The sequence below is a fragment of the Natrix helvetica genome, assembly GCF_964273705.1.
Source record: "Natrix helvetica genome assembly, chromosome: 1".
Taxonomy (NCBI): domain Eukaryota; kingdom Metazoa; phylum Chordata; class Lepidosauria; order Squamata; family Natricidae; genus Natrix; species Natrix helvetica.
Window position 1 is genome coordinate 229,161,333 of NC_138548.1, and position 19,756 is coordinate 229,181,088.

The 19,756-nt window shown below is 44.8% G+C and overlaps 1 protein-coding gene across 4 annotated transcripts in view; it reads left to right on the top strand.

Annotated features, from left to right (window-relative positions):
• Positions 1 to 19,756, top strand: part of ITGA7 (integrin subunit alpha 7) — a 65,727-nt gene that overhangs the window by 17,320 nt on the left and 28,651 nt on the right. For 2 of the 4 annotated variants that reach the window (XM_081933157.1, XM_081933155.1), the window contains exons 2-5: positions 7,579 to 7,706; positions 10,773 to 10,852; positions 13,215 to 13,470; positions 14,683 to 14,805. In XM_081933157.1, the coding sequence (XP_081789283.1) occupies positions 7,579 to 7,706; positions 10,773 to 10,852; positions 13,215 to 13,470; positions 14,683 to 14,805 (587 nt within the window). Of the gene's footprint in view, positions 1 to 7,578; positions 7,707 to 10,772; positions 10,875 to 13,214; positions 13,471 to 14,682; positions 14,806 to 15,225; positions 15,346 to 19,756 lie in introns of those variants that run through there. The other 2 variants (XM_081933156.1, XM_081933158.1) reach the window with 2 other exon arrangements.

Below are 19,756 nucleotides of genomic sequence, written 5' to 3' on the forward strand. Positions count from 1 at the left end.
CAGAGCGTTGCACAGGCGCTATACGCGCCATGCGCCTGTGCAGAAGCGTAGAAGCCTTTAAACTCTGGTAAGGAACTCGGGCGGGTGGGTGGGCCCTCCGGAGCACCAGAACGGAACGGTATCCGGTATTCTGGGCTGGCTCTGGTACGCCCGTGCAACCCACCACTGGTTTATAGTAACCGAACCTGTAAGTCTGCTTGTTTTACCTTTCCTCCCTCTTGTATCTTACCAAACAACCCATTCCCCATTGGGTCAAAAAAGCAATGGGAGTGAAAGCAACATCTAACTTCTGGCTGGGTTACCCATTGAGTTTCTTTGTGGGAATATGGCAGGGACATCAGAATGCTTCCCTTCCCTTCCTAGAAATCAGGTAAGTGGCTGCTGCTGGGTGGGGGAAGGAGCAAGGGTTTCTTAGACTGGCTGGGAAACTGTTATGGAACATTGTAAATGAAGATGACATAACCATAGCAGAAGCACAGCAGCTGTCAGTATCTCTGAAGCAGCCACAACTTCCCCAAATTTCATTATCTCAGGAGTCATGGGTCCTAGATTTTAGATACATTCTGTAAGTTAGCCCATTTGAGGTACCTTAGTTAAAAAATCGTTGCCCTATCATACAGTTTTTACCTACTGAAAGGTCATGACAAGGAGAGTATCAGCATTCAGAGTAACACACTCATTGAAAGCAGAACTCTGAGGCAGGTAGATTCCTCAAATAACTTGTTTATTGGATGCATCATACCAGCACAGCTGGTGAAAACCAACTCTAAAGTTTCCCGCGGTTTTCACCTAATTCAAAAAGTAAAACTTCCCCCCTCTCAGTCACATTGTCCAATGAATATAGCTGTCAGGCTCCTCTCCTCCTTCAGCAGCCACCTGTTACGATGACCTTGGTTCCCACAGGAAAACGTTTTGTTTGGACTGTTAGCTGGGCTATCTACTTCCCTCCTCCCTTCCCTCTCTCAGGCTTCATGGCAGCACAAGATGGCTTCAGCCAGGTTCGCTTCAGAGTTGACAGAGAGTTTTAGTAGCATATAAATTGAATCAGGGAAGATCCAGCTGGCATCTCTTCTTAATACTATCTTCTTTCCCAGAGTTTGCTTCTGCCCTTGTTTTTGTAATGGCTTTTGAATATTTTCCTACAAGGCCATGTCTCTGCACATCTGGATTTTTCCTTCCTTTGGCATTTAGCTGAGATTTAACTAGTGTACTGAATTTTATCTAGTGTGAAATGTTAACTGGAATTTGTTGGTTGAAAAGCTACCTGATAATTCCACCTTAACTTTTTCTATTTTTAAAAAGAGGCGATTCCTTCTCCATCAGCATGAGACACATAAGAAACAGAGAAAGCGTCTACTGGGAAATCAGTTTGTCAAAGTCTATGAAAGGGGGAGAATTGTGTTCCACTGTGAAGAAATTGGCAGCCAGACACTTTCCATTAAATTCTTATAACTTCATTGTCATGACTTCTAGCGATTTCCTCTATTCCAGGAAATCAGTATTTCAGCTAAACATTTGTTTTTGTTTCCCTTTGGTTAATTGTCTGAAAGTGTATTTAATACTGAATATTTCTGTGTCTTTGAAATTTCTCATTTTGCATTGAACTTTCCTGAAAGTGTGACTTGATTGTTGTATCTCTTGGCTTGATGTGGTTTTGATTAAGCAAACAGTTTGATGTCGTGCGAGAAAATTAGGCTGATTTTTTCACCTGTTTTTTGAGCATTATTCTTAACTAGCTATCCAGATTTAAGAGTGTTCTTGCAGAACACGACAATTCTTGATTGTCCCAATAGTGGTTTTTGCAAGCAGAGTTCCCTTTTACAGATGAGAAGTAAAGTTGGGTTATATTGTGTGTTTAGGTTATTTGAATTGATTCAGGATTGAGGTGGGCTTTGTAGGGAGATTTCTGAGTTCATATTTTATTCAAAAGCTTGTGTAAACCCTACCATCTGTGTGAAAGAGAGAACTCTTGGTCCCTGGATAATGTCTTCTGCAGAAGTGGTATTCAGCCAGTTCGCACCGGTTCAGGCGAACCAGTAGAGAAAATTTGACCTGGTTTGCCGAACTGGTAACAGTCTCTGGCTGGCCCCGCTCCTGCCTGCCCAGTCGCTGTGGTTGCCGTTCACCACTCTGACCTGCCCATCTGCTCGATGTTACTCATGTAGAGTTGGCCATGCCCACTCAGTCACATGACCCCACCAAGCCATACCCAACAAGCCACGCCCACAGAACCGGTAGTAAAAAAAATGAATCCCACCCCTAGTTTTCTGGCTTATGAAAGGCCATATGTCAGAAAGGGGGGGGAGAGCGACACAAAGCAAGGTTTGGCTCAGAATCTTATCTAAATTTGCAAACCAGTGTGAAATGTTAACTGGAATTTGTTGGTTGAAAAGCTACCTGATAATTAACAGTATAAATTAGTAATTTATAATTACTAATAAAATATAAAAAACAGCTACCTCTCCTCTGCTATGTTTTTTGAAGAAGCACATTTAAGGTTACAGATCTGTATGCATTTATTTGAAAGAAGGCTGTGGGAAGCTTTCAGGGGTTGTGGGGAAGTATTTGTATTATACTTCAAGGCCTGTAGGAGGAGCCTTGATCGATCCGTTCAGATGTCTTACCAGGTGATTTTGACAGTACAGGTAGTCTTCAATTTATGACCACAATTGAGCCCAACATTTCTGTTGCTAAGTGAAGCATTTGTTAAGTGAATTTTGCCCTGTTTTATAACCTTTCTTGCCACAGTTGTTAAGTGAATTATTGCAGTTGTTAAGCTAGTGTCATAGTTGTTAAGTGAATGTGGCTTCCCCATTGACTTTGCTTGTCAGAAGGGTCACAAAAGGGGCTCACATGATCCCAGGACATTGCAACCGTCATGATCGTCATAATTATAAATCCGTTGCCAAGCATCTGAATTTTAATCATATGACTGTGGGGATGCTGCAACGGTCGTAAGTGTGAAAAATGGTCATAAGTCACTTTTTTTCAGTGCCATTGTAACTTCGTCATGCTCCAGATCTATATTGTGAGTTCTTCCCTTTCTTCATCTCAAGGTAACTTACCAAAGTTTAAGCGGACTGTCCTTCCTATCCCTAACTGTTCTGACCCCCCCCCTTCCTCCTTTGTCCACACAGAACACGCTCCAGAACAATACAAGGGAACAGGGTTTATTTTACAAACAGACAGAAAGTTCCGTGGCAGTAAACCACCACGACAAAGCTCACAATGACAAGACATGGAAGCAGCTATCCAGCTGGCTATGTTTCAAGACCAAGACTTCTTGCAGGAGTCCTTTGTTGACTGTTGCAAAGGGCGTATGCACAGTCAACCCTTTTTATAGCCTGAAGAGGAGTCTCCTGATCAGCAGCTGAGAGCCCTTACCGCTGATAATTACGCCCATGCTCCTTGCATCTATGGGCGTGGCGATAACGAGCGTCCAGGAACTCCCTGTTCAGCTCTGACTCACTGTCTCGTGACTCCTCCCCACTGCTCCAAGGCATGGCATCTGGAGCCCCCCTCCTCTGGCTCTCACTGCTGCTCCATGCCTCAGGCGCCTCCTGGTGGCCGACCAGACTCTCCGATCCCTGCTCAGAGTCGGAACCCTGTCCAGGGTCCTCTGCCTCCTCCTGAGCCGACTCATAGGGACCCTCACTCACGGAGTCTGGTGGCAGCTGCAATGGCTCCTGCTGGGCCACAACACCTAACTATTAATATTGTATGATACAAAGGAAGATCTGGGTTATGTAACCCTGGACGGCTTAAAGACATTTCCACGCAAACATAGGTATGAAAGGATGCAAAAATGATGAAATGCACATCATGACATCACAGTGCAAACCCCAACTTCATGCATTTGTCCTAATGCTGGATGAATGTATGTAAACCATGTGTCTTCTGTCACGTGCTTTACCATTCAGGGTTGCCCCGGACTTAGGCATGTGGGAACAGTGCACCAGTTTGAACGCAGCTCTAGATTTCTAGTCAGCTGTAAGAGAGAACTCAGCCAGTTTAGTTCTGGCTCAATTACAGTAAAACTAGTTTCTTTTTTTCTTAAATGCATGACACTGTAGATTTTGTGGATGGCCCAGTTTTGCAGTTGCAACCCTTCCTGCCTCATCATGGTTCCTGAACTTCAGGTTTCTGGGAGAAAGATGGCTTGATGGCCATCTTTCAACACCCCCCCCCCCAAGGAACTCGGTGGTCATGTGATTGGGTGGGCATGGCCAACTCAATGTTACATACGTTGATGGGTGCTTCATCTTAGCTGTTACAATATAGTAAGGGTTAATGGAGAGGCAGTTTCTGTAAGCAGGGCAATAAAGATTAGGCTAGAAACAACACCATAATGTTTCCTTCCTGCCTTCCTTACAGGATTAGCTCTGTAAAGTGGGAAGAACCCAAAATTAGATTTCTTCCAACAACAAGTTCTCCTTACTGCTTAGAAAGTTAACAACCAGTTCTCCCGAATAGGTGCAAACTGGATGAATCCCACCACTGGCTTGAACTGAAAGCAATGACTTTTGCCCAGTATTTTCAGCATTGGGAGGGTGGCAGGTTTGACAATGAACTTTTGAGGGATTATAGAAGTGGTGGTAGATGGAAACAACGTTACTACTATGCAGATTCAGGTTATGCCATGAGTTCTTCAAATTGCCTTTTTTCTCCAAGTAAAGAACCCATATTTCCAATTTCCAATCTATGGTTTGGAAAAGTTACAATGCTGGTCTTCTCGAAACGTAACCTTTTCTCCCCTGCAATGATTTTCTATTTCATTCGGTGACCTCCAGTCTAATGAAATGAACCCATATGAATGTCCATGTGTTGAGAGAGAGAGAGAGAGAGAGAGAGAGAGAGAGGGTGGGTGGGTTCTGTGGGTTTGCTCTTTTTGCAGAGAACAAATTTGAGATGTTTCTGAGATTTGTGGGCACTTCTGTGTGGTGCGTGCATAATTGTGCAGGGAAAGCTACAGTTGGTTTTATTGTTTCTCCTTGGGACTTCTGCAAAACTCCTGTAGTTCTAAAGATACCTGCATCTTCTCTAAAATGTGTATGAAATAAGGACAAGAGAGATTTTGTTTCAGATCTCAAAGTCCAATGATCTCCTCTATTCCTATGTCACCTGCTGCTGGGCAATAGTGCTCCTTATGAAGATTTTACTTATGAAGATATTTTACGCATACGGCCCTCCACAAGCTTCATTTTAGCTGGCAGAGGGTTGCAGGAGGCTGTCGCAGCCTGAAACGGAGCTCAGAGCCCGTTTTTGCTGGCAGAGGCACCGTGGGCAGCCACAGGTGCCCACGACATGAGTGACATTGAGCAGGCCACACCCACCCTGGCCCCCTGAGGTCAAACCCTGATGCAGCCCTCAATGAAATCGAGTTTGACACCCCTGGTTTAGTGTGTCAGGCTGTATGAATTACCCACTCCCTAGGGAACTGACTTATCCCTGTGTGGCAACAGCTGCAGCATTGCCAATGTCTTAGTAAAAGAAGGGGTGTGGCCATTTTAAAATCCTCCCACTTGCTGGAAAGGAGGTTGGGAAGCTATCATTTTCACTCAGGGTGGGGTGAGGGATGATTAAACATCTGCAGTGGGCCAAGCAGGTTGAACTTCACAATAGAAAGAGATTAGTCACCTAAACCTAATTTTTGTGTGTACCCAAAAGGGAGCGAAAATGTAGAAGAGAATGGAAAGACAATGAAGCTCTTGTTCTTCTAGAGTTGGCTAAGATTTTGACTTTGTTTCAGCAGTTTCAGCCTCCATCAACCCTCGTATTCTGATGACCCAGCTGGCACTCAGGTTAATAATTAACTCCTATCTATGTCCTGCAGCATTCTGATTTTCTCCTTTTCTCATTTAAGAGTGACATACAAACAGGAATAAGGGGAGCTTATCCATATTTTATTGAATGGCTGCATCCATGCAAGATGCTGAATCACAAACAAACCTGCCACGTCGTTTATGGCTTCGCACACATGTGCGAACCCAGCCTGCGTGAACAAATAAATAGCACTAACACGAAACGTAATCGTTTGGAAAAGAGAGGGATTCTGCGAATGTGATTCAGCATGGGAACTCTTTAACTTTGTGGGTGAACTTTTGCCTTGGGTGGGCAAAAATACAGCTGTTTTGGTCAGGAATGCAAGCATGAAATGGGTTGTGGCAGGCTGTTCCAAGTGACATTATGCCCCTCCTTAGGAATCCTGGTTGCTGGAGGGAAAGGACAGCTGTGGTGGAGATGGAGGAACAGGTGACATGTGGTCAGGAGCTGAAGTGGGCCCTGCATCTGCTTCAGGCAAAACAGTATGAACACTCTCCCCCCTTCCCCCACAGCTGTCCATTGCCTCCTTCTCCCCCCCCCCCCCATATGTGCTCCTGACAAAAATGCCTAGGATAGGATTTATTCTCTCTTTAACTAATTGATCTTTTCAGAACGCACATTAATGTCAGAAGGGGGAATACTCAAGGTCGCAGCGGCTTAGCGTGAAGGGGAAAGGAGACCATCAGCTTTTGCCAACTCAGCAAAAAAAAAAACTGCTTCCCAAGTGTGATTTCAGCCCTCCTTATTTACCTCTCTCACATCTTTGTATCCATCACAATAATAATTTCAGTTCTTCCTCCTGTACATCCATTCATTTCCCCCCCCCAAGTTTTTTTTATTTTTATTTAATTTTTTTACAAATATATCAAATCAATGCGTGAACAGTGTGGTACCTGGGTGTCATACATTCTAATACAAGTAAAACTGATATAGTTAAATCATAATTATTACATTCAACCAACTTACGCTTATCTAATAATAATACACCTTTACATTAGGTGGCAATCAATGGTTATTCAATTATTCCATGCTTTCTTTTGTTGTTACTTTTATTTTATTATATAAAAATGTATACACTAATATTCCCCCTTATCTCTATCACTTGCTCTAGCTTCAGTCCTGTCACCCTTTATTAAGAGGCTTTTTCTTTCTATCCTATCTGATTTCTACTCATTTCACCCACCTAAAAAAAGAAAAGAGAGAGAGAAATGAAAAACAAATCAGAACAACAAAAAGGAGAAATCATCTATCCATCCGTCTCATTTTTCTTTGAACCATAATTCAACCTTTCCCTTATTTTCTTTCAATCCTGCAGATCCTTGGCTTTCCTTTAGTTCTGGTCTTCCATTTTCTCCTTTTATTTGATGCTTCTTTTTGCATTAATCTCTTTCCATTATGCAGTACTTTTTTTCCTTCTTAAAAACCAACACTTTAGTTTGTTTATACAACTGACTATCTGCTTTTCGTTATTAAAAATAATCCATTGTAATAGGATGCAAGATGCAAAGAATAAAACCGTGAAGAAGATACTTGGCAAAATTAGAAGAGGTTTATGAAACCATTTTATGAGACAGCAGGATTGCAAAGTGCTAGCCCACATTCGATGAAGGGCTTGACTGAATAATCCAATGCTTCACTTAGCGTGCCACAGCTGTCCAGATGCAGAGGACTCAGTAAAGAGCTCACATGACCTCCCATCTTTGCTCCTTCCCATCTTCTTTCAGTCCCTCTAACTTTCTCCTCCATTTCTTTCAGGCTGTTGGTGGGAGCGCCACAGGCTACTGCTTTGCCCGATCAACAGGCCCAAAGAACCGGTGGCTTATATGCCTGTCCTTTGACCTATGAAACTAAGGACTGCGAGCGTGTGTCCATTGATGAGGGAGGTATGGAACAGAATGGTTAAATGGAGGTGAAAATGAACTCTTCCTTCCACATAGCAACCTTCCTTCTCTGATTTGGATCAGGCTTAAACTGGAGGCAGTTCGGAATCTGGGTTGTCTGCAATCAGAATGGGATAACTTGCCATGTAGCTAACTCGCTGCGGCCATATCTCCATGGCCAACTTGCTGCATGGCAACTCGCCACGGGAGATCTTGCTGTGGAACAATGCATGTGGGATACCTCAAATATTTTACACTGGAAATCATGGAAATAATGTTGACGAAACAGTGGCAGATAACATTTATCGTGACTGCAGCGAGTTGCCCTGTTGGCCGAAGTGAAATGGCTCAGCACGTTGGCTATGGCAAGTTGTCCCTTTCTGATCGCAGGCTACCCAGGTTGGCAAGACAACCCTGTGGTGAGCTGGCCGTGGGGAGATGGTCACGCCGAATTGGCTGTGGCAAGTTGCCCTAAACCCATCTGTGATTCCTGCTGCGTTTACTAAAGGGGTAAGCCTAGAATTTTTTTCAGTCAGTGCAGGGCCTGTGGCTCAAAACACATGATAATCAAATGTTAAACATGCAGAAGGTCTCAGTTGCCATCCGCTAGTTAAACGTAAGTCACTTCGCCAGCTAGTGTCTTCTAAATGTATTGGATTTCACTTCCCTTGGCCATCTATCTAGGTCAGGGGTGTCAAACTGGTGGCCTACGGGACGGATGCATCATGTGCAGGCCATGCCCACTCCAGCTCCGTGAAGGGGGGGGGGAATTGCAAAATGTCATGTGACGGCATTGTGATATCGTGAGTTTGACACCTGTAATCTTGGTGTTGGGAAGGTGGGATCAGCACATCAGGAGACTATTATCATGGTGGGGAACATGGCTGTTTGCAGGATTGAAAGCTTTTATCAAAATGACAAAAGCAGGACCTCATCATCATGATACAAGCTCTACCATTTTTGTATGAAGTCATGGCACATGTAGAAAAGGGGTGGGACTTGCATCACAGTAGGAAATGGGTGTCAAACTCGCAGCATCACATTGCCGTCACGTGACGTTTCGTGATGTTTTTTTTCCTTTGTGGAGCCGGAGTGGGCGTGGTCTGTGTGTGACGCATCTGACCTACAGGCCGCCAGTTTGACTCCCCAACAGTATAGGATTGTGATGCCGAACCTTTGGCACAAGTGCCACAGGTGGCACGCAGAGCCATATGTGCTGGCACGCCAGCCGTCAGCTCCAGTGTGCATGTGCGTGCCGGCCAGCTAATTTTTCCGCCCTTCCGGAGGGCCAGGGGATGCCGTTTCTGCCCTCCCCAGGTTTTAGGAAAGCCTCCGGAGGCTGGGGAGAGGAAAAAACACCCCCAATGGGCCAACTGGAAGTTCGGAAATGATCAGTTTCCGGCTTCCAGGGGAGGCCGTTTTCGCCCTCCCCAGGCTTCAGAAAACCCTCGGGGGCCTGGGGAGGGGTCGCACACACATGCACGAGGAGGTCATGCATGCATGCACAAGTGGGCGGGGAGGATTTCATTGATAGTGCGCACACATGCAATTTTGGCATGCCGTAAGAAAAAGGTGCACCATCACTGGTATAGGACAACACTGCTTTTGTCATCTGCCCTCTTGACTTTATCTCTGCCCATAAATGCCTCTGTTGGGAAGCATAGTTAAAATACGTGATTGCAACTTGGCAATTTGCATTTCTTTAAAAGGAAAAGGCTCAGCTGCATTAGACTCAGTATGTGCTCTCGGGGGCAATTCCTTGCTGACCTGTGTTACTCATGAGGCAAGGATGAAGAACGGTCATGGAGCTGATGATTGGTCCTGATTGGGCACCTTTCCAGCATAGAACCTTGTCCTACTTTCTCATTCTGATTTCTCATTGTATTGTTAAAAAATGTTCCCAGATGGGCACATTCCCCTGTAGTGACAGAGGGGAGTTTTTGCAGTTGTCTTAAGTGCAGCTGTAACTTGAAGTTGAGCAAAGAGGCTGGGAGGGAGATTAACTTTTTATCCCATGCTGCAGACATGGTCAAAATTGCTCCTGTTAAAGTCCTTAGAACTTATGGAAGAACAGATACTTACACATATTCCTCCATCTAGTAAAAGCTTTGGTGGAATTAGATACAGAAGAGAGTTAAAGCCCCATTTCTGTAACTGTGATCCAAATCAGAGCCACACAGCTTCTTTCAATTCAAGAAATTGAGATTGTTTAATGGGTAGTGCTGTGTGTATCTCTGTGTGTGTGTGTGTGTATTTTTTTTTGCCAAGGAAGAACTAAAGGAAAATGCTGCCTAATCAGTTTAATTTTAGCCTAAGGATATATCCTCATGTCTTCCTAAACGTGGCACCTCTTCCAAATTTAAGATTTTCCTCCTCTCTTTTTGCTGGGGATGCAATATATCGCACTTCATTGATGATATAGTCAGGAAGAAACCTGTCTAGATCCTATTGGCTGCTCAAGATAGCCCTCTTTGGTCATTGGAAACTACCCTCCTTGACCATTTTGGCAAATAAAGTATCATGGGTTTTTTTGTCAGCTCACAGATTAAAAAAGCATTTTAACACCACTATCTGTCTGTATCTTAGCCATTTTTCTATTTGTTGTATCATATGAAACAGAGGTGTCAAACTCATGTCGTCATGTGATGTAGCATGACTCCCCCACCTTCACTAAAATGGGTGGGCATGGCCAGCACAGGACACATCCGGCTCAAGTTTGACACCCCTGATATAAAGCAAAGATCAAGTCCTCTGTGCCCCAGTAACAAAGGATTAAACAATAGCAATAGCACTTAGACTTATATACCGCTTCACAGTGCTTTTACAGCCCTCCCTAAGCAGTTTATAGAGCCAGCCTATTGCCCCCAACAATCTGGATCCTCATTTTACCCACCTCGGAAGGATGGAAGGCTGAGTCAACCTTGAGCCTGGTGAGATTTGAATTGCCAAATTGCAGGCAGCCGGCAGTCAGCAGAAGTAGCCTGCAGTACTGCACTCTAACCACTGCGCCACCATTGAAGAAATAATCTTCCTTTCTTAATATCTCTCCATTTCTTTCCCACTTTGCAGTTGACCTGAAGAAGGAGAGCAAGGAGAACCAGTGGCTGGGTGTCACTGTCAACAGCCAAGGCCCCGGAGGAAAGATTGTGGTCAGTGGCCATGACTGGATGGGTGGGTGGTCATTCTGTTTAACCTCTTTGGTTCTGGCCAAGTAACCTAACAGGGTCCAGCCTAGCATAGCTAAATTGCATAAATCTGAGTTTATGAGGAGGCAGCATGTTCAGCTATGAGGATAGAGACGTGGATTGGGGGAAATGGAGAAACCCAAAGAGCTTAGATTTCAAATGGGTTGGATTGGTGAAGAGTGAAGTTGGGGAAGATAAAATTAGAAAGAAAGCTGTTCTTTGCTGTGTTCACAGAAATAAAATTGTGCTTAGTATTCTGGGTGAAAGGAAACTCCTTTACACTGCAATCACCTTTCACACTGTTGTTGAATAAAATCATGTAAACATATTCTAACACTGTGTCCTGCCTACAGAAAAAAATTGTATAGCTGAAACTGGAGTCCACAGGGAAGGTTAAAGAAACCTGCCTACTTGGTAGCATTCGTACAACTCAAGCGGTCTAATATAAAGATGTGTTGTCTTCCTAGAAATGCTTGAAAATAATACATGCTAAGAAAACCCTTTCCCAGCCTAATACTGTCGAGGTATTTTCGAAGAATCTTTAACCAGGCTAACTTTTTGGACCTAAGATTTCAACACACTACATGGACATTATGCTGGGAAAGCTGGAATATGAGTAATGTATCTGGCTGATTTTTAAAAAGTGTAGCAGGATTGGTCTGTTATTATTTGAAAGAGAATATTAGGGAAAACCAGGGTTGTAAGGTAGATTGAGAGGTTTTTAAAAATACAACATGACAATGGTAAAACATGTCTAGGTTGTTGTCAGGAAAAAAAATCCATGAAGTTATAGATAAGTCAAGCTTGAGTCCAAAGAAATTACAACTCATTTGAAATAACTACCCACGTGAATATTGACTGTGAGGGGGACAGTTTAGATGAATAGTAATAAAAGATCCTTATGCCAATAATTCTTGGTTAATTTGGATGGCTATTGAAATTAAATAAATAAATTCTTCACTACGTATAGAAAGTGGCTGTCAGGTCTTCCTTTTGCACTGATTTAATAATATTAGTAGGGAGAATTCATACAGTATATCAGGGCATCCAAGGAGTTTCATGGACTATTGTTTATGCTTAGGTTTATATATTTATTTACTTATATGGCCGCCTATCCCATATAATGACTCTAGGTGGCTCACAACCAGGGGTGAAATTCAGCAGGTTCTGACAGGTTCTGGAGAACCGGGAACAGAAATTTTGAGTAGTTTGGAGAACCGGCAAATGCCACCTCTGGCTGGCCCCAGGAGTGGGAAGGGAATGAGGATTTTGCAGTATTCTTTCCCTGCCACGCCCACCAAGCCACGCCCACAGAACTGGTAGTAAAAAAAATTGAATTTCACCATTGCTCAGAACAAACCATAAAACGCAGTGAAAACCAAAGATACTCTTCCCAAACCCTGTTTGGATTATTTTTTTCTACATAAAAGTTTGGGATGCCTCCTCTGTGGTGAGAAATGCATCCTTTGAACTTCAGTGGTGAACAAGGCCTGACTTATAGACTTCAGCTTTCAACTCCATCAATTGCAGGGTAATTTATAGAGCATCCATGGATTATAGAGCACATTTTTCAAGTATAGTTCTAACTTATCTGCCACAGTCCTAGAAAGACATTGGCTTGTGGCATACCTCCCATTCATAGCCTGAAGTGGTACCTTCCAGGAAATAATGCATATCATTTTTATTCATGTTTAAATCCATTCACAAAGTGACAAATTTGTCGCACGTATTTCACCAGTGATGTCCATGAAGTGGGTCTGAATATACAGTACACACCACTCTAGTCATGATGTGTGGGCTAAGGTGTATGTGATACTTTGGGCCGCCTGAGCAATTGCAGGAAAAGAAAATGCAATTTTCTAGCGCTTTCTATTTGTGTTTCTATCCATCCATCAATCAATGAAAATAGCATTAGCTTTTTCATCGCTGAATCAATCTCAAAGCGAGTGTTAGGCATTGTCAACTTGTCAAAATGTTTAAATCTTGTCTTGGAATTATCGCTGTTATCTGTTTACCTGTAATTCACATTTGGACTATTATTTGATAATTATTGTGCCTTGCTTTGGAGCTTCCTTACCTCTACATAAAGTTACCTCAGAAAGGATGGTTAAAACCCTGATTAAAGCTCTTACCCAGTGCTTAGGCACTGCAAAAGAGGGGCTTATGGCCCAAACCCCACCCATAGCCTGAAATGGTACATTCCAGGGAAGTCCATGAGCTCTCCTATGCCTTCTTCTACAACCAATGTATGTGCAGAGAGTCTAGAGGCCACGCATACTTTCTAACCCTCTCTGCCCTGTCTCTTTTCTCCTCCCATGAATCCCAGACCTGCGCTCACTTATATGAAGCACGCAACCGTGTGAACGAGTCTCTGGAGACGAGGCACGTGATTGGCCGTTGTTACGTACTCAGCGAAGGGCTGCAGGTGGCCGATGAACTGGATGGTGGCGAGTGGAAATTCTGTCAAGGGCGCGAACAGGGGCACGAACGCTTTGGCTACTGCCAGCAGGGAATAGCCACGGGCTTCACTGCAGATAGGCATTACATCCTGTTTGGGGCACCTGGCACATACAACTGGAAGGGTAAGCCTTTGCTTTCAACAAAGAATATTATTACGTCAGGTAGCCCCAACCACATCTTGGCAGGCAGCTCAGTCATTCCGTACCCCCCATTTGAAGCTGCAGATATTCTTCCCCAAACAAATAGGATGGCTGTGGGTACCATTTATGCCCTCATCAGTTGGTACCTGAATCTGGGAATATGTCCTCCTAAGTGACTTAGAGGACACCCATCGAGGGGGGCGTGGATGGTGGTTTATGTATTTTCTATACTGAATGGCACTGGGTGGGTGTATCTCCTAGCCCCGGGATGGCAAACCTATGGCACGCAGAGCCATATTTGCTGGTACGGCAGTCCTCAGCTCTGATTGGGTCGTTGGGTCGTTTCTCACCCTCCCCAGGCTCCCCAGGAAGCCTCTAGAGCCTAGAGAGGCCGAAAAACAGGCCCAATGGGTCAACTGGAAGTTCATTTCCCGTGGGCCTGTTTTTTGCCCTCCCCAGGCTCCAGTGGCTTTCCTGAAGTCTAGGGAGGATGAAACTGGCCGCCTCTGGCTCCCCGCAGGGGGAGGCCCTTTTTGCCCTCCCCAGGCTTCAGGAAAGCCTCCGGAGCCTGGGGAGGGTGAAAATCCCCCTCGGGGTTCATGCGCACATGCGTGGGAGTTGCTTGTGCATGCACAGGTGGGTGGGTGCATGCGTGCAATAGTGCGCGCACATACTGTTTTGGCACACTTTTAGAAAAAGGTTAGCCGTCACTGTCCTAGCCCTCCGATTTTACAGGGATTGTGTGGAGGGTTTTGAAATATAATGCTTTGCCTCTGGAGGATCTGACCTGCCCAACATGACCAGTACTGGCAGGAGTATTCTGCTGTGCCAGAAAGAGCAGATCATGGGCACAATTACCACAGCACAGCTGCTGCAAAGACAAGCTAAGCCCCAGGATCTTTGATGGAACCAATGGGCTTGTGACAAGCAAATCTAAGGCTTGGTGTCCCTGGGAAATGCTCATTGTGTCTTCTGCTCTTTGCTCCCAGCATTATTCCAGAGGGCAACCTCGTTTTAAGCCTTTGCCCAGATCCTCCCTGTAGATTTGATAACCAGCCGTGGCCTCTTCAGTCACCCCTACAGAAGGGCAAATCTGAACAACACTCTTGTTTTCCTACTATCCTGTGAGACTGGCCATTTTCTCCAATGTCTCCCCCACTCTGCTCATCATTAACAGGTGGTTTGGTTTGGCAGGGACCATACGGGCAGAGCTGAGTGTCTTGGATTTCAGTCACTACGACGATGGGCCGTATGAAGCCGGGGGAGAAAAGGACCAGGACCCCTCGCTCATCCCCTTGCCAGCTCACAGCTACCTCGGTACGGGGTTGTGCCCAGCAGGCGAAACACTACAGAGCAATCAGACAGGCCATTACAGGGCAGAGTGCTTGGGGGGGTGGGGGGAAGCAAAATATTCTACCTGGGTAGAATTAAAGTCTGGCTATAAACGTTATCCCAAACTCAGTCTTGATTGGAAGAGTAAATTTCACTTGTAACAAGCTGCTATTGCGTTCTTTGGACCTGGGCAATTATACCTGGGAAGCAGAACAATAGGATCTGCAACAATATGTGCCCTGGGTTGTAACTGGGGCCATAGTGTGTGAGCACAACCCAAGCCCTGGAAATCTCCTGACTCCTGCCCAATGCTCTGTGGTGGTTCCCTGCCTGGGCGCCGGACTTTCTCATACCGCTAACCATCTCTCTCTCTCCTCTCTCTCTCTCCTTCCATTGGCCTTGCAGGGATATTGTTTGTGACAAACATTGATAGCTCAGACCCTGATCAGTTGGTCTATAAAACGCCAGATACCAGCGAACGGGTCCCCGGGACTGTTGGAGACGTAGCCCAGAATAGCTACTTAGGTTTGTAAGGTGTTGGTGTGCCCGTCTCCGTGATTTCTGCCTCTTCCTCCCCACTATTATTTTTAGCTAGTTTCTGTTGTTTTCCCCCTTCTGTTGTGTTGTGTCATTCCCCCACCCTTCTCCGCCTCCCCCAAATACATGGCAATCAAGTCCTGCTACTTTCAACCAGCAGAGGGCATCAGTCCCAGCTCCTGCTGCAGCTCTAACTGTAAAAGGACAGGAATCTTTATCATGGCTTTTTTTTTTTAAACAGGCTGCTGGAACAGGGAGCGTATGGCTAAGGATAGGGGATCTGGGAAAAGCAATACCGTAAATAGCTTAATAGTGACTGTTCAGCTTTCTCAGTGCAGCCTGTTTCAATAGGCTGTTTCACGAACATGGGCATCAAGAATATCACACCTAAAAAGTGGAAGGTTTTTTTTTAAAGAAAAGAGTTAGTAGAGAAATGCCACATTATTTTGGTCTGCTTCCAAAGGCATATTGGATATTCTGGAGTTTTAAGGAGCATAAACCGCTGGGCTCAAAATGCATTATGAAATGTATCTACATCTGCATGCTTCCACTGTATGTCGCATATGCTTTATGTCAGAGCATTTGGCATGGTGTGTGTAAGTGCCTGTGAGGTATGAGAGAGACAGGAATGTGACCAGGTGCGTGTGGTGTGTGTGTGTGTGTGTGTGTGTGTGTGTGTGTGTGTATGTGAATGTAATCGGGAGCATTCATGGAAAAGTTAAAAAAAATCAAGATAGCAGCTATGACGATGTGAAGGCCCGTCTGTTTTTTACATGTGCCATGTATGCACTGCGTGTTAAAATTATCATAGTTGCGGCTGCCATCTTGATTTTTTTTTGACATCTCCCCTCCATCCTATGGGATCACCTGGAACATGCAGTCGTTCCCAGCCTGCTAATTTTCAGATGTTGGTGGAATCCCATCTTTCAGCCGACATACATACCCCGGGAGTCACCAAGGTGGAGAATCATGGCAGGAAGTTCTGAAAGGTTGGACGAAACCTGTAATAGGCACATGGAACATGGGCACAACGCTTCCGCCCTCCCATCACTACCATTAACTCCCAGACAGGTCAGAGTGAAAACATCTCCTCTGTCTGGTGTAGCTGCCACACCAGTAGGACTGCTGAGACCTCATCTTGGCTTAGTGAGAATTCTTTGCAGGATTGGGGTCTGCTCATCATTCGGTCCTGACTCCAGTTGAGCTGCCAGGTGGGGCTGTTTAGGGACATGGTGTGTCAGGCGTGAACAACCAGACCTACAAGTGCAGAGTTCAAGCTAGTTACTTTATTATGTTCTCCCAACAATGCGGTGGCTCAGCGGTTAAGATGCTGGGCTTGTCACCTGGAAAGCCAGCAGCCCAGGTTCGAGACCTGAGCATCACGTGATGGGGTGAGCTCCCGTCCTCGCCTTAGCTCCTACCAACCTAGTAATTTGAAAGCATGCAAATGCAAGTAGGTAAATAGGTACCACTTTGGAGGGATGGTAACAGCGCTCTGTGATGTCATGTAGGCCACATGACTGCAGAAGTGTCCTCGGACAGCACTGGCTCAATGGCCTTGAAACAGATGAGCCCCACCCCCTATAGTCACAAGGACTAATGGAGTAAAATCTGCATGGATTTCTTTACCTTTTTACTTACATTAGAGGAATTTCCCCAGGCTGGTAGCTCTCCCTTGGGAACAATTTGATAAGACTCCAAGGAACTTTGGGGATGGGGGAGGAGGTCAGTCCTAACCCTTTTGCAGTTGCACAGAGACTCCAGGCTAACTCCGTGCTTGATCCCTCCTCCTTGTCAGGCTGGTGCTTCTCGGCTGGTGTAGAGAAGGTTGGCAATTCTGGATGAGTAGTTCTTGAACATAGGGACGCGGTGGCTCAGTGGCTAAGACTCTGAGCTTGTCGATCAGAAAGGTCTGCAGTTTAGCGCTTCAAATCCCTAGTGCTGCGTAACAGAGTGAGCTCCTGTAACTTGTCCCAGCTTCTGCCAATCTAGCAGTTCAAAAGCATGGAAAAACGCAAGTAGAAAAATGGGAACCACCTTTGGTGGGAAGGTAACAGCATTCCATGCACCTTCGGTGTTTAGTCATGTCGTCCATATGACCATGGAGAAGTCTTTGGACAACGCTGGCTGTTTGGCTTTGAAACAGAGATGAGCACCACCCCCTAGAGTCAGGAACGACTAGCACATATGTGCGAGGGGAACCTTTACCTTTACTTAGTTCTTGAACCCAGGAACTGGCCTTGACTCTAGAGGTGGTTTGGGTGGTATTCTTCCTACAAAGCTATATGCAGATATTCAGGATGCTCTTTGGCTTCAGATTGTTGCTGGAACTGCATGTGCTGCCAGTGACCAGAAGCACCAAGGCGCAGGCTTAGCTGCAAATCATCTCTGGCTGTTTCCAGATGGAGCTAATCTGATTTTATAGTGCACCTGCTGCTCCCACGTTGGATGACTGTAATGTTCCCTATGTGACAATCCTTATTAGTTGGTGCAGAGCACTGATGGGCAATAGGGGAGCTTGGAAATGGGTGCAGGTGAGTCCTGTTCTGAGAGCTCGGCACTGATTGCAGGTAGAATACTGCAGTCTCAATTTTTCATGTGCTAGTGCTATTTATCATTGGAGCATGTGGGCCATCAGGCCTTCTCTATATCAGCACCAATCCTTTGGAAAAAAAACATCCAAGGGGTCTGAATCTGGTTTTTTTTTAAAATAGAAAACAGCTAAAGACTTCCATACGTTCTTGCTGCATTTTTGGAGTGTATTTTTATACGCTTTATATAAAATACCTACTTGCTTCCCTTGGCAGCCCTGAGACTTGAGTGGCTCTTTCCAAGTTGATATACAAATTTCTACGTTTTTGATAACAGTATTTAAGGCGATTTTTAATGCCATTTAATTCGTGATTTTATGGTTGGAAACTAACCTGAGTGCTGTGAAGTGGTATGGCAAAATGTTAATAAACGCATAAGAAAGATGCATTTTTCTACTTGGAGCCAAACAAAATGGGTGGCCAGGTGCCTCAGATAAGATGTCTTCCTGTCTGCCAAGAAATTAAAAGACGCTTGCTCCTGGGGAGGAAAGCTATGGCAAATCTAGACAGCATACTAAAAAGCAGAGACATCACCCTGCCAACAAAAGTGCATATAGTCAAGGTTATGGTTTTTCCAGTTGCAATGTATGGCTGTGAAAGTTGGACCATAAAGACCATAAGGAAGGCTGAGCGCCAAAGAAGTGAGGCCTTTGAACTATGGTGCTGAAGAAGACTCCCGCAAATCCTTTGGACTGCAAGGCGATCAAACCAGTCAGTCCTAGAGGAGATCAACCCTGACTGCTCTTTAGAAGGCCAGATCCTGAAGATGAGACTCAAATACTTTGGCCACCTAATGAGAAGGAAGGACTCACTGGAGAAGAGCCTAATGCTGGGAACGATTGAGGACAAAAGAAGAAGGGGACGACAGAGAATGAGGGGGCTGGATGGAGTAACTGAAGCAGTAGGCGTGAGCTTAAATGGACTCCATGGGATGGTAGAGGACAGGAAGGCCTGGAGGAATGTTGTCCATGGGGTCGCGATGGATAAGACACAACTTTGCACCTAACAACAACACGTTTAGGAGTTAAGGCACTGATTTTGGGACAGTCTATCTGTGATCCAGCAGAAACTGATGTCAATGGCAACTGATGTCAACGGCAACTACTGATCTTGTAAAATTCACCATTTTGATCAGTATTTCGCCTCCTTTGCAGCTAAAGGCATTTTAAATATTTTTTGAAACTGAAGTCTACGGTGGTCTGACAAAGCAAAATGAAGGACCCATTTTCTGGCTCCCTTTTGCCCCGTAACCACTACAGAGAGATAAGTAAGTAACATCATTAGTGATAGAAGACAAACCCAGCTCTCTTCTAGCACTGAGCTTGTTACCTAGTTGGGTAATGAAACATCTGTAAGAAGACAACCAAGATTAGAGAGCACAAAAGACTATCCCATAGCTACAAATATTCTCTTCTATTGGTAATACTTTTTTTTTGCTATATTTTGAAAAAAAGCCACCAGTTTAGTATGACTATTTCTCCCTCAATTCTCTCAATCATGGGGATATATTACATAATATTCTGTTGTTGGGATCATCTTCTGGTGAAGTAGACCATAGGCCCAAACTTTTATGCTACAACAAAATTCCTAGACTTTTAGGTTGATCATACTATGTATTTCATTTCCAGATGAATCTGGATGCAGGCTCTTTCCTGGGAATTAGCCGAAAAGATAAATTTATCTCGGATTCTAGAATAGAAAACTTGGTCTTCTGGGAGATTACCAGGGCATGTACTTCAAGGAGCTTTTGCATTCCTGATCAAGCGCTGTTACTTAAGCCAAAAAATGCTCTCAGTCCCTTAGGAGTG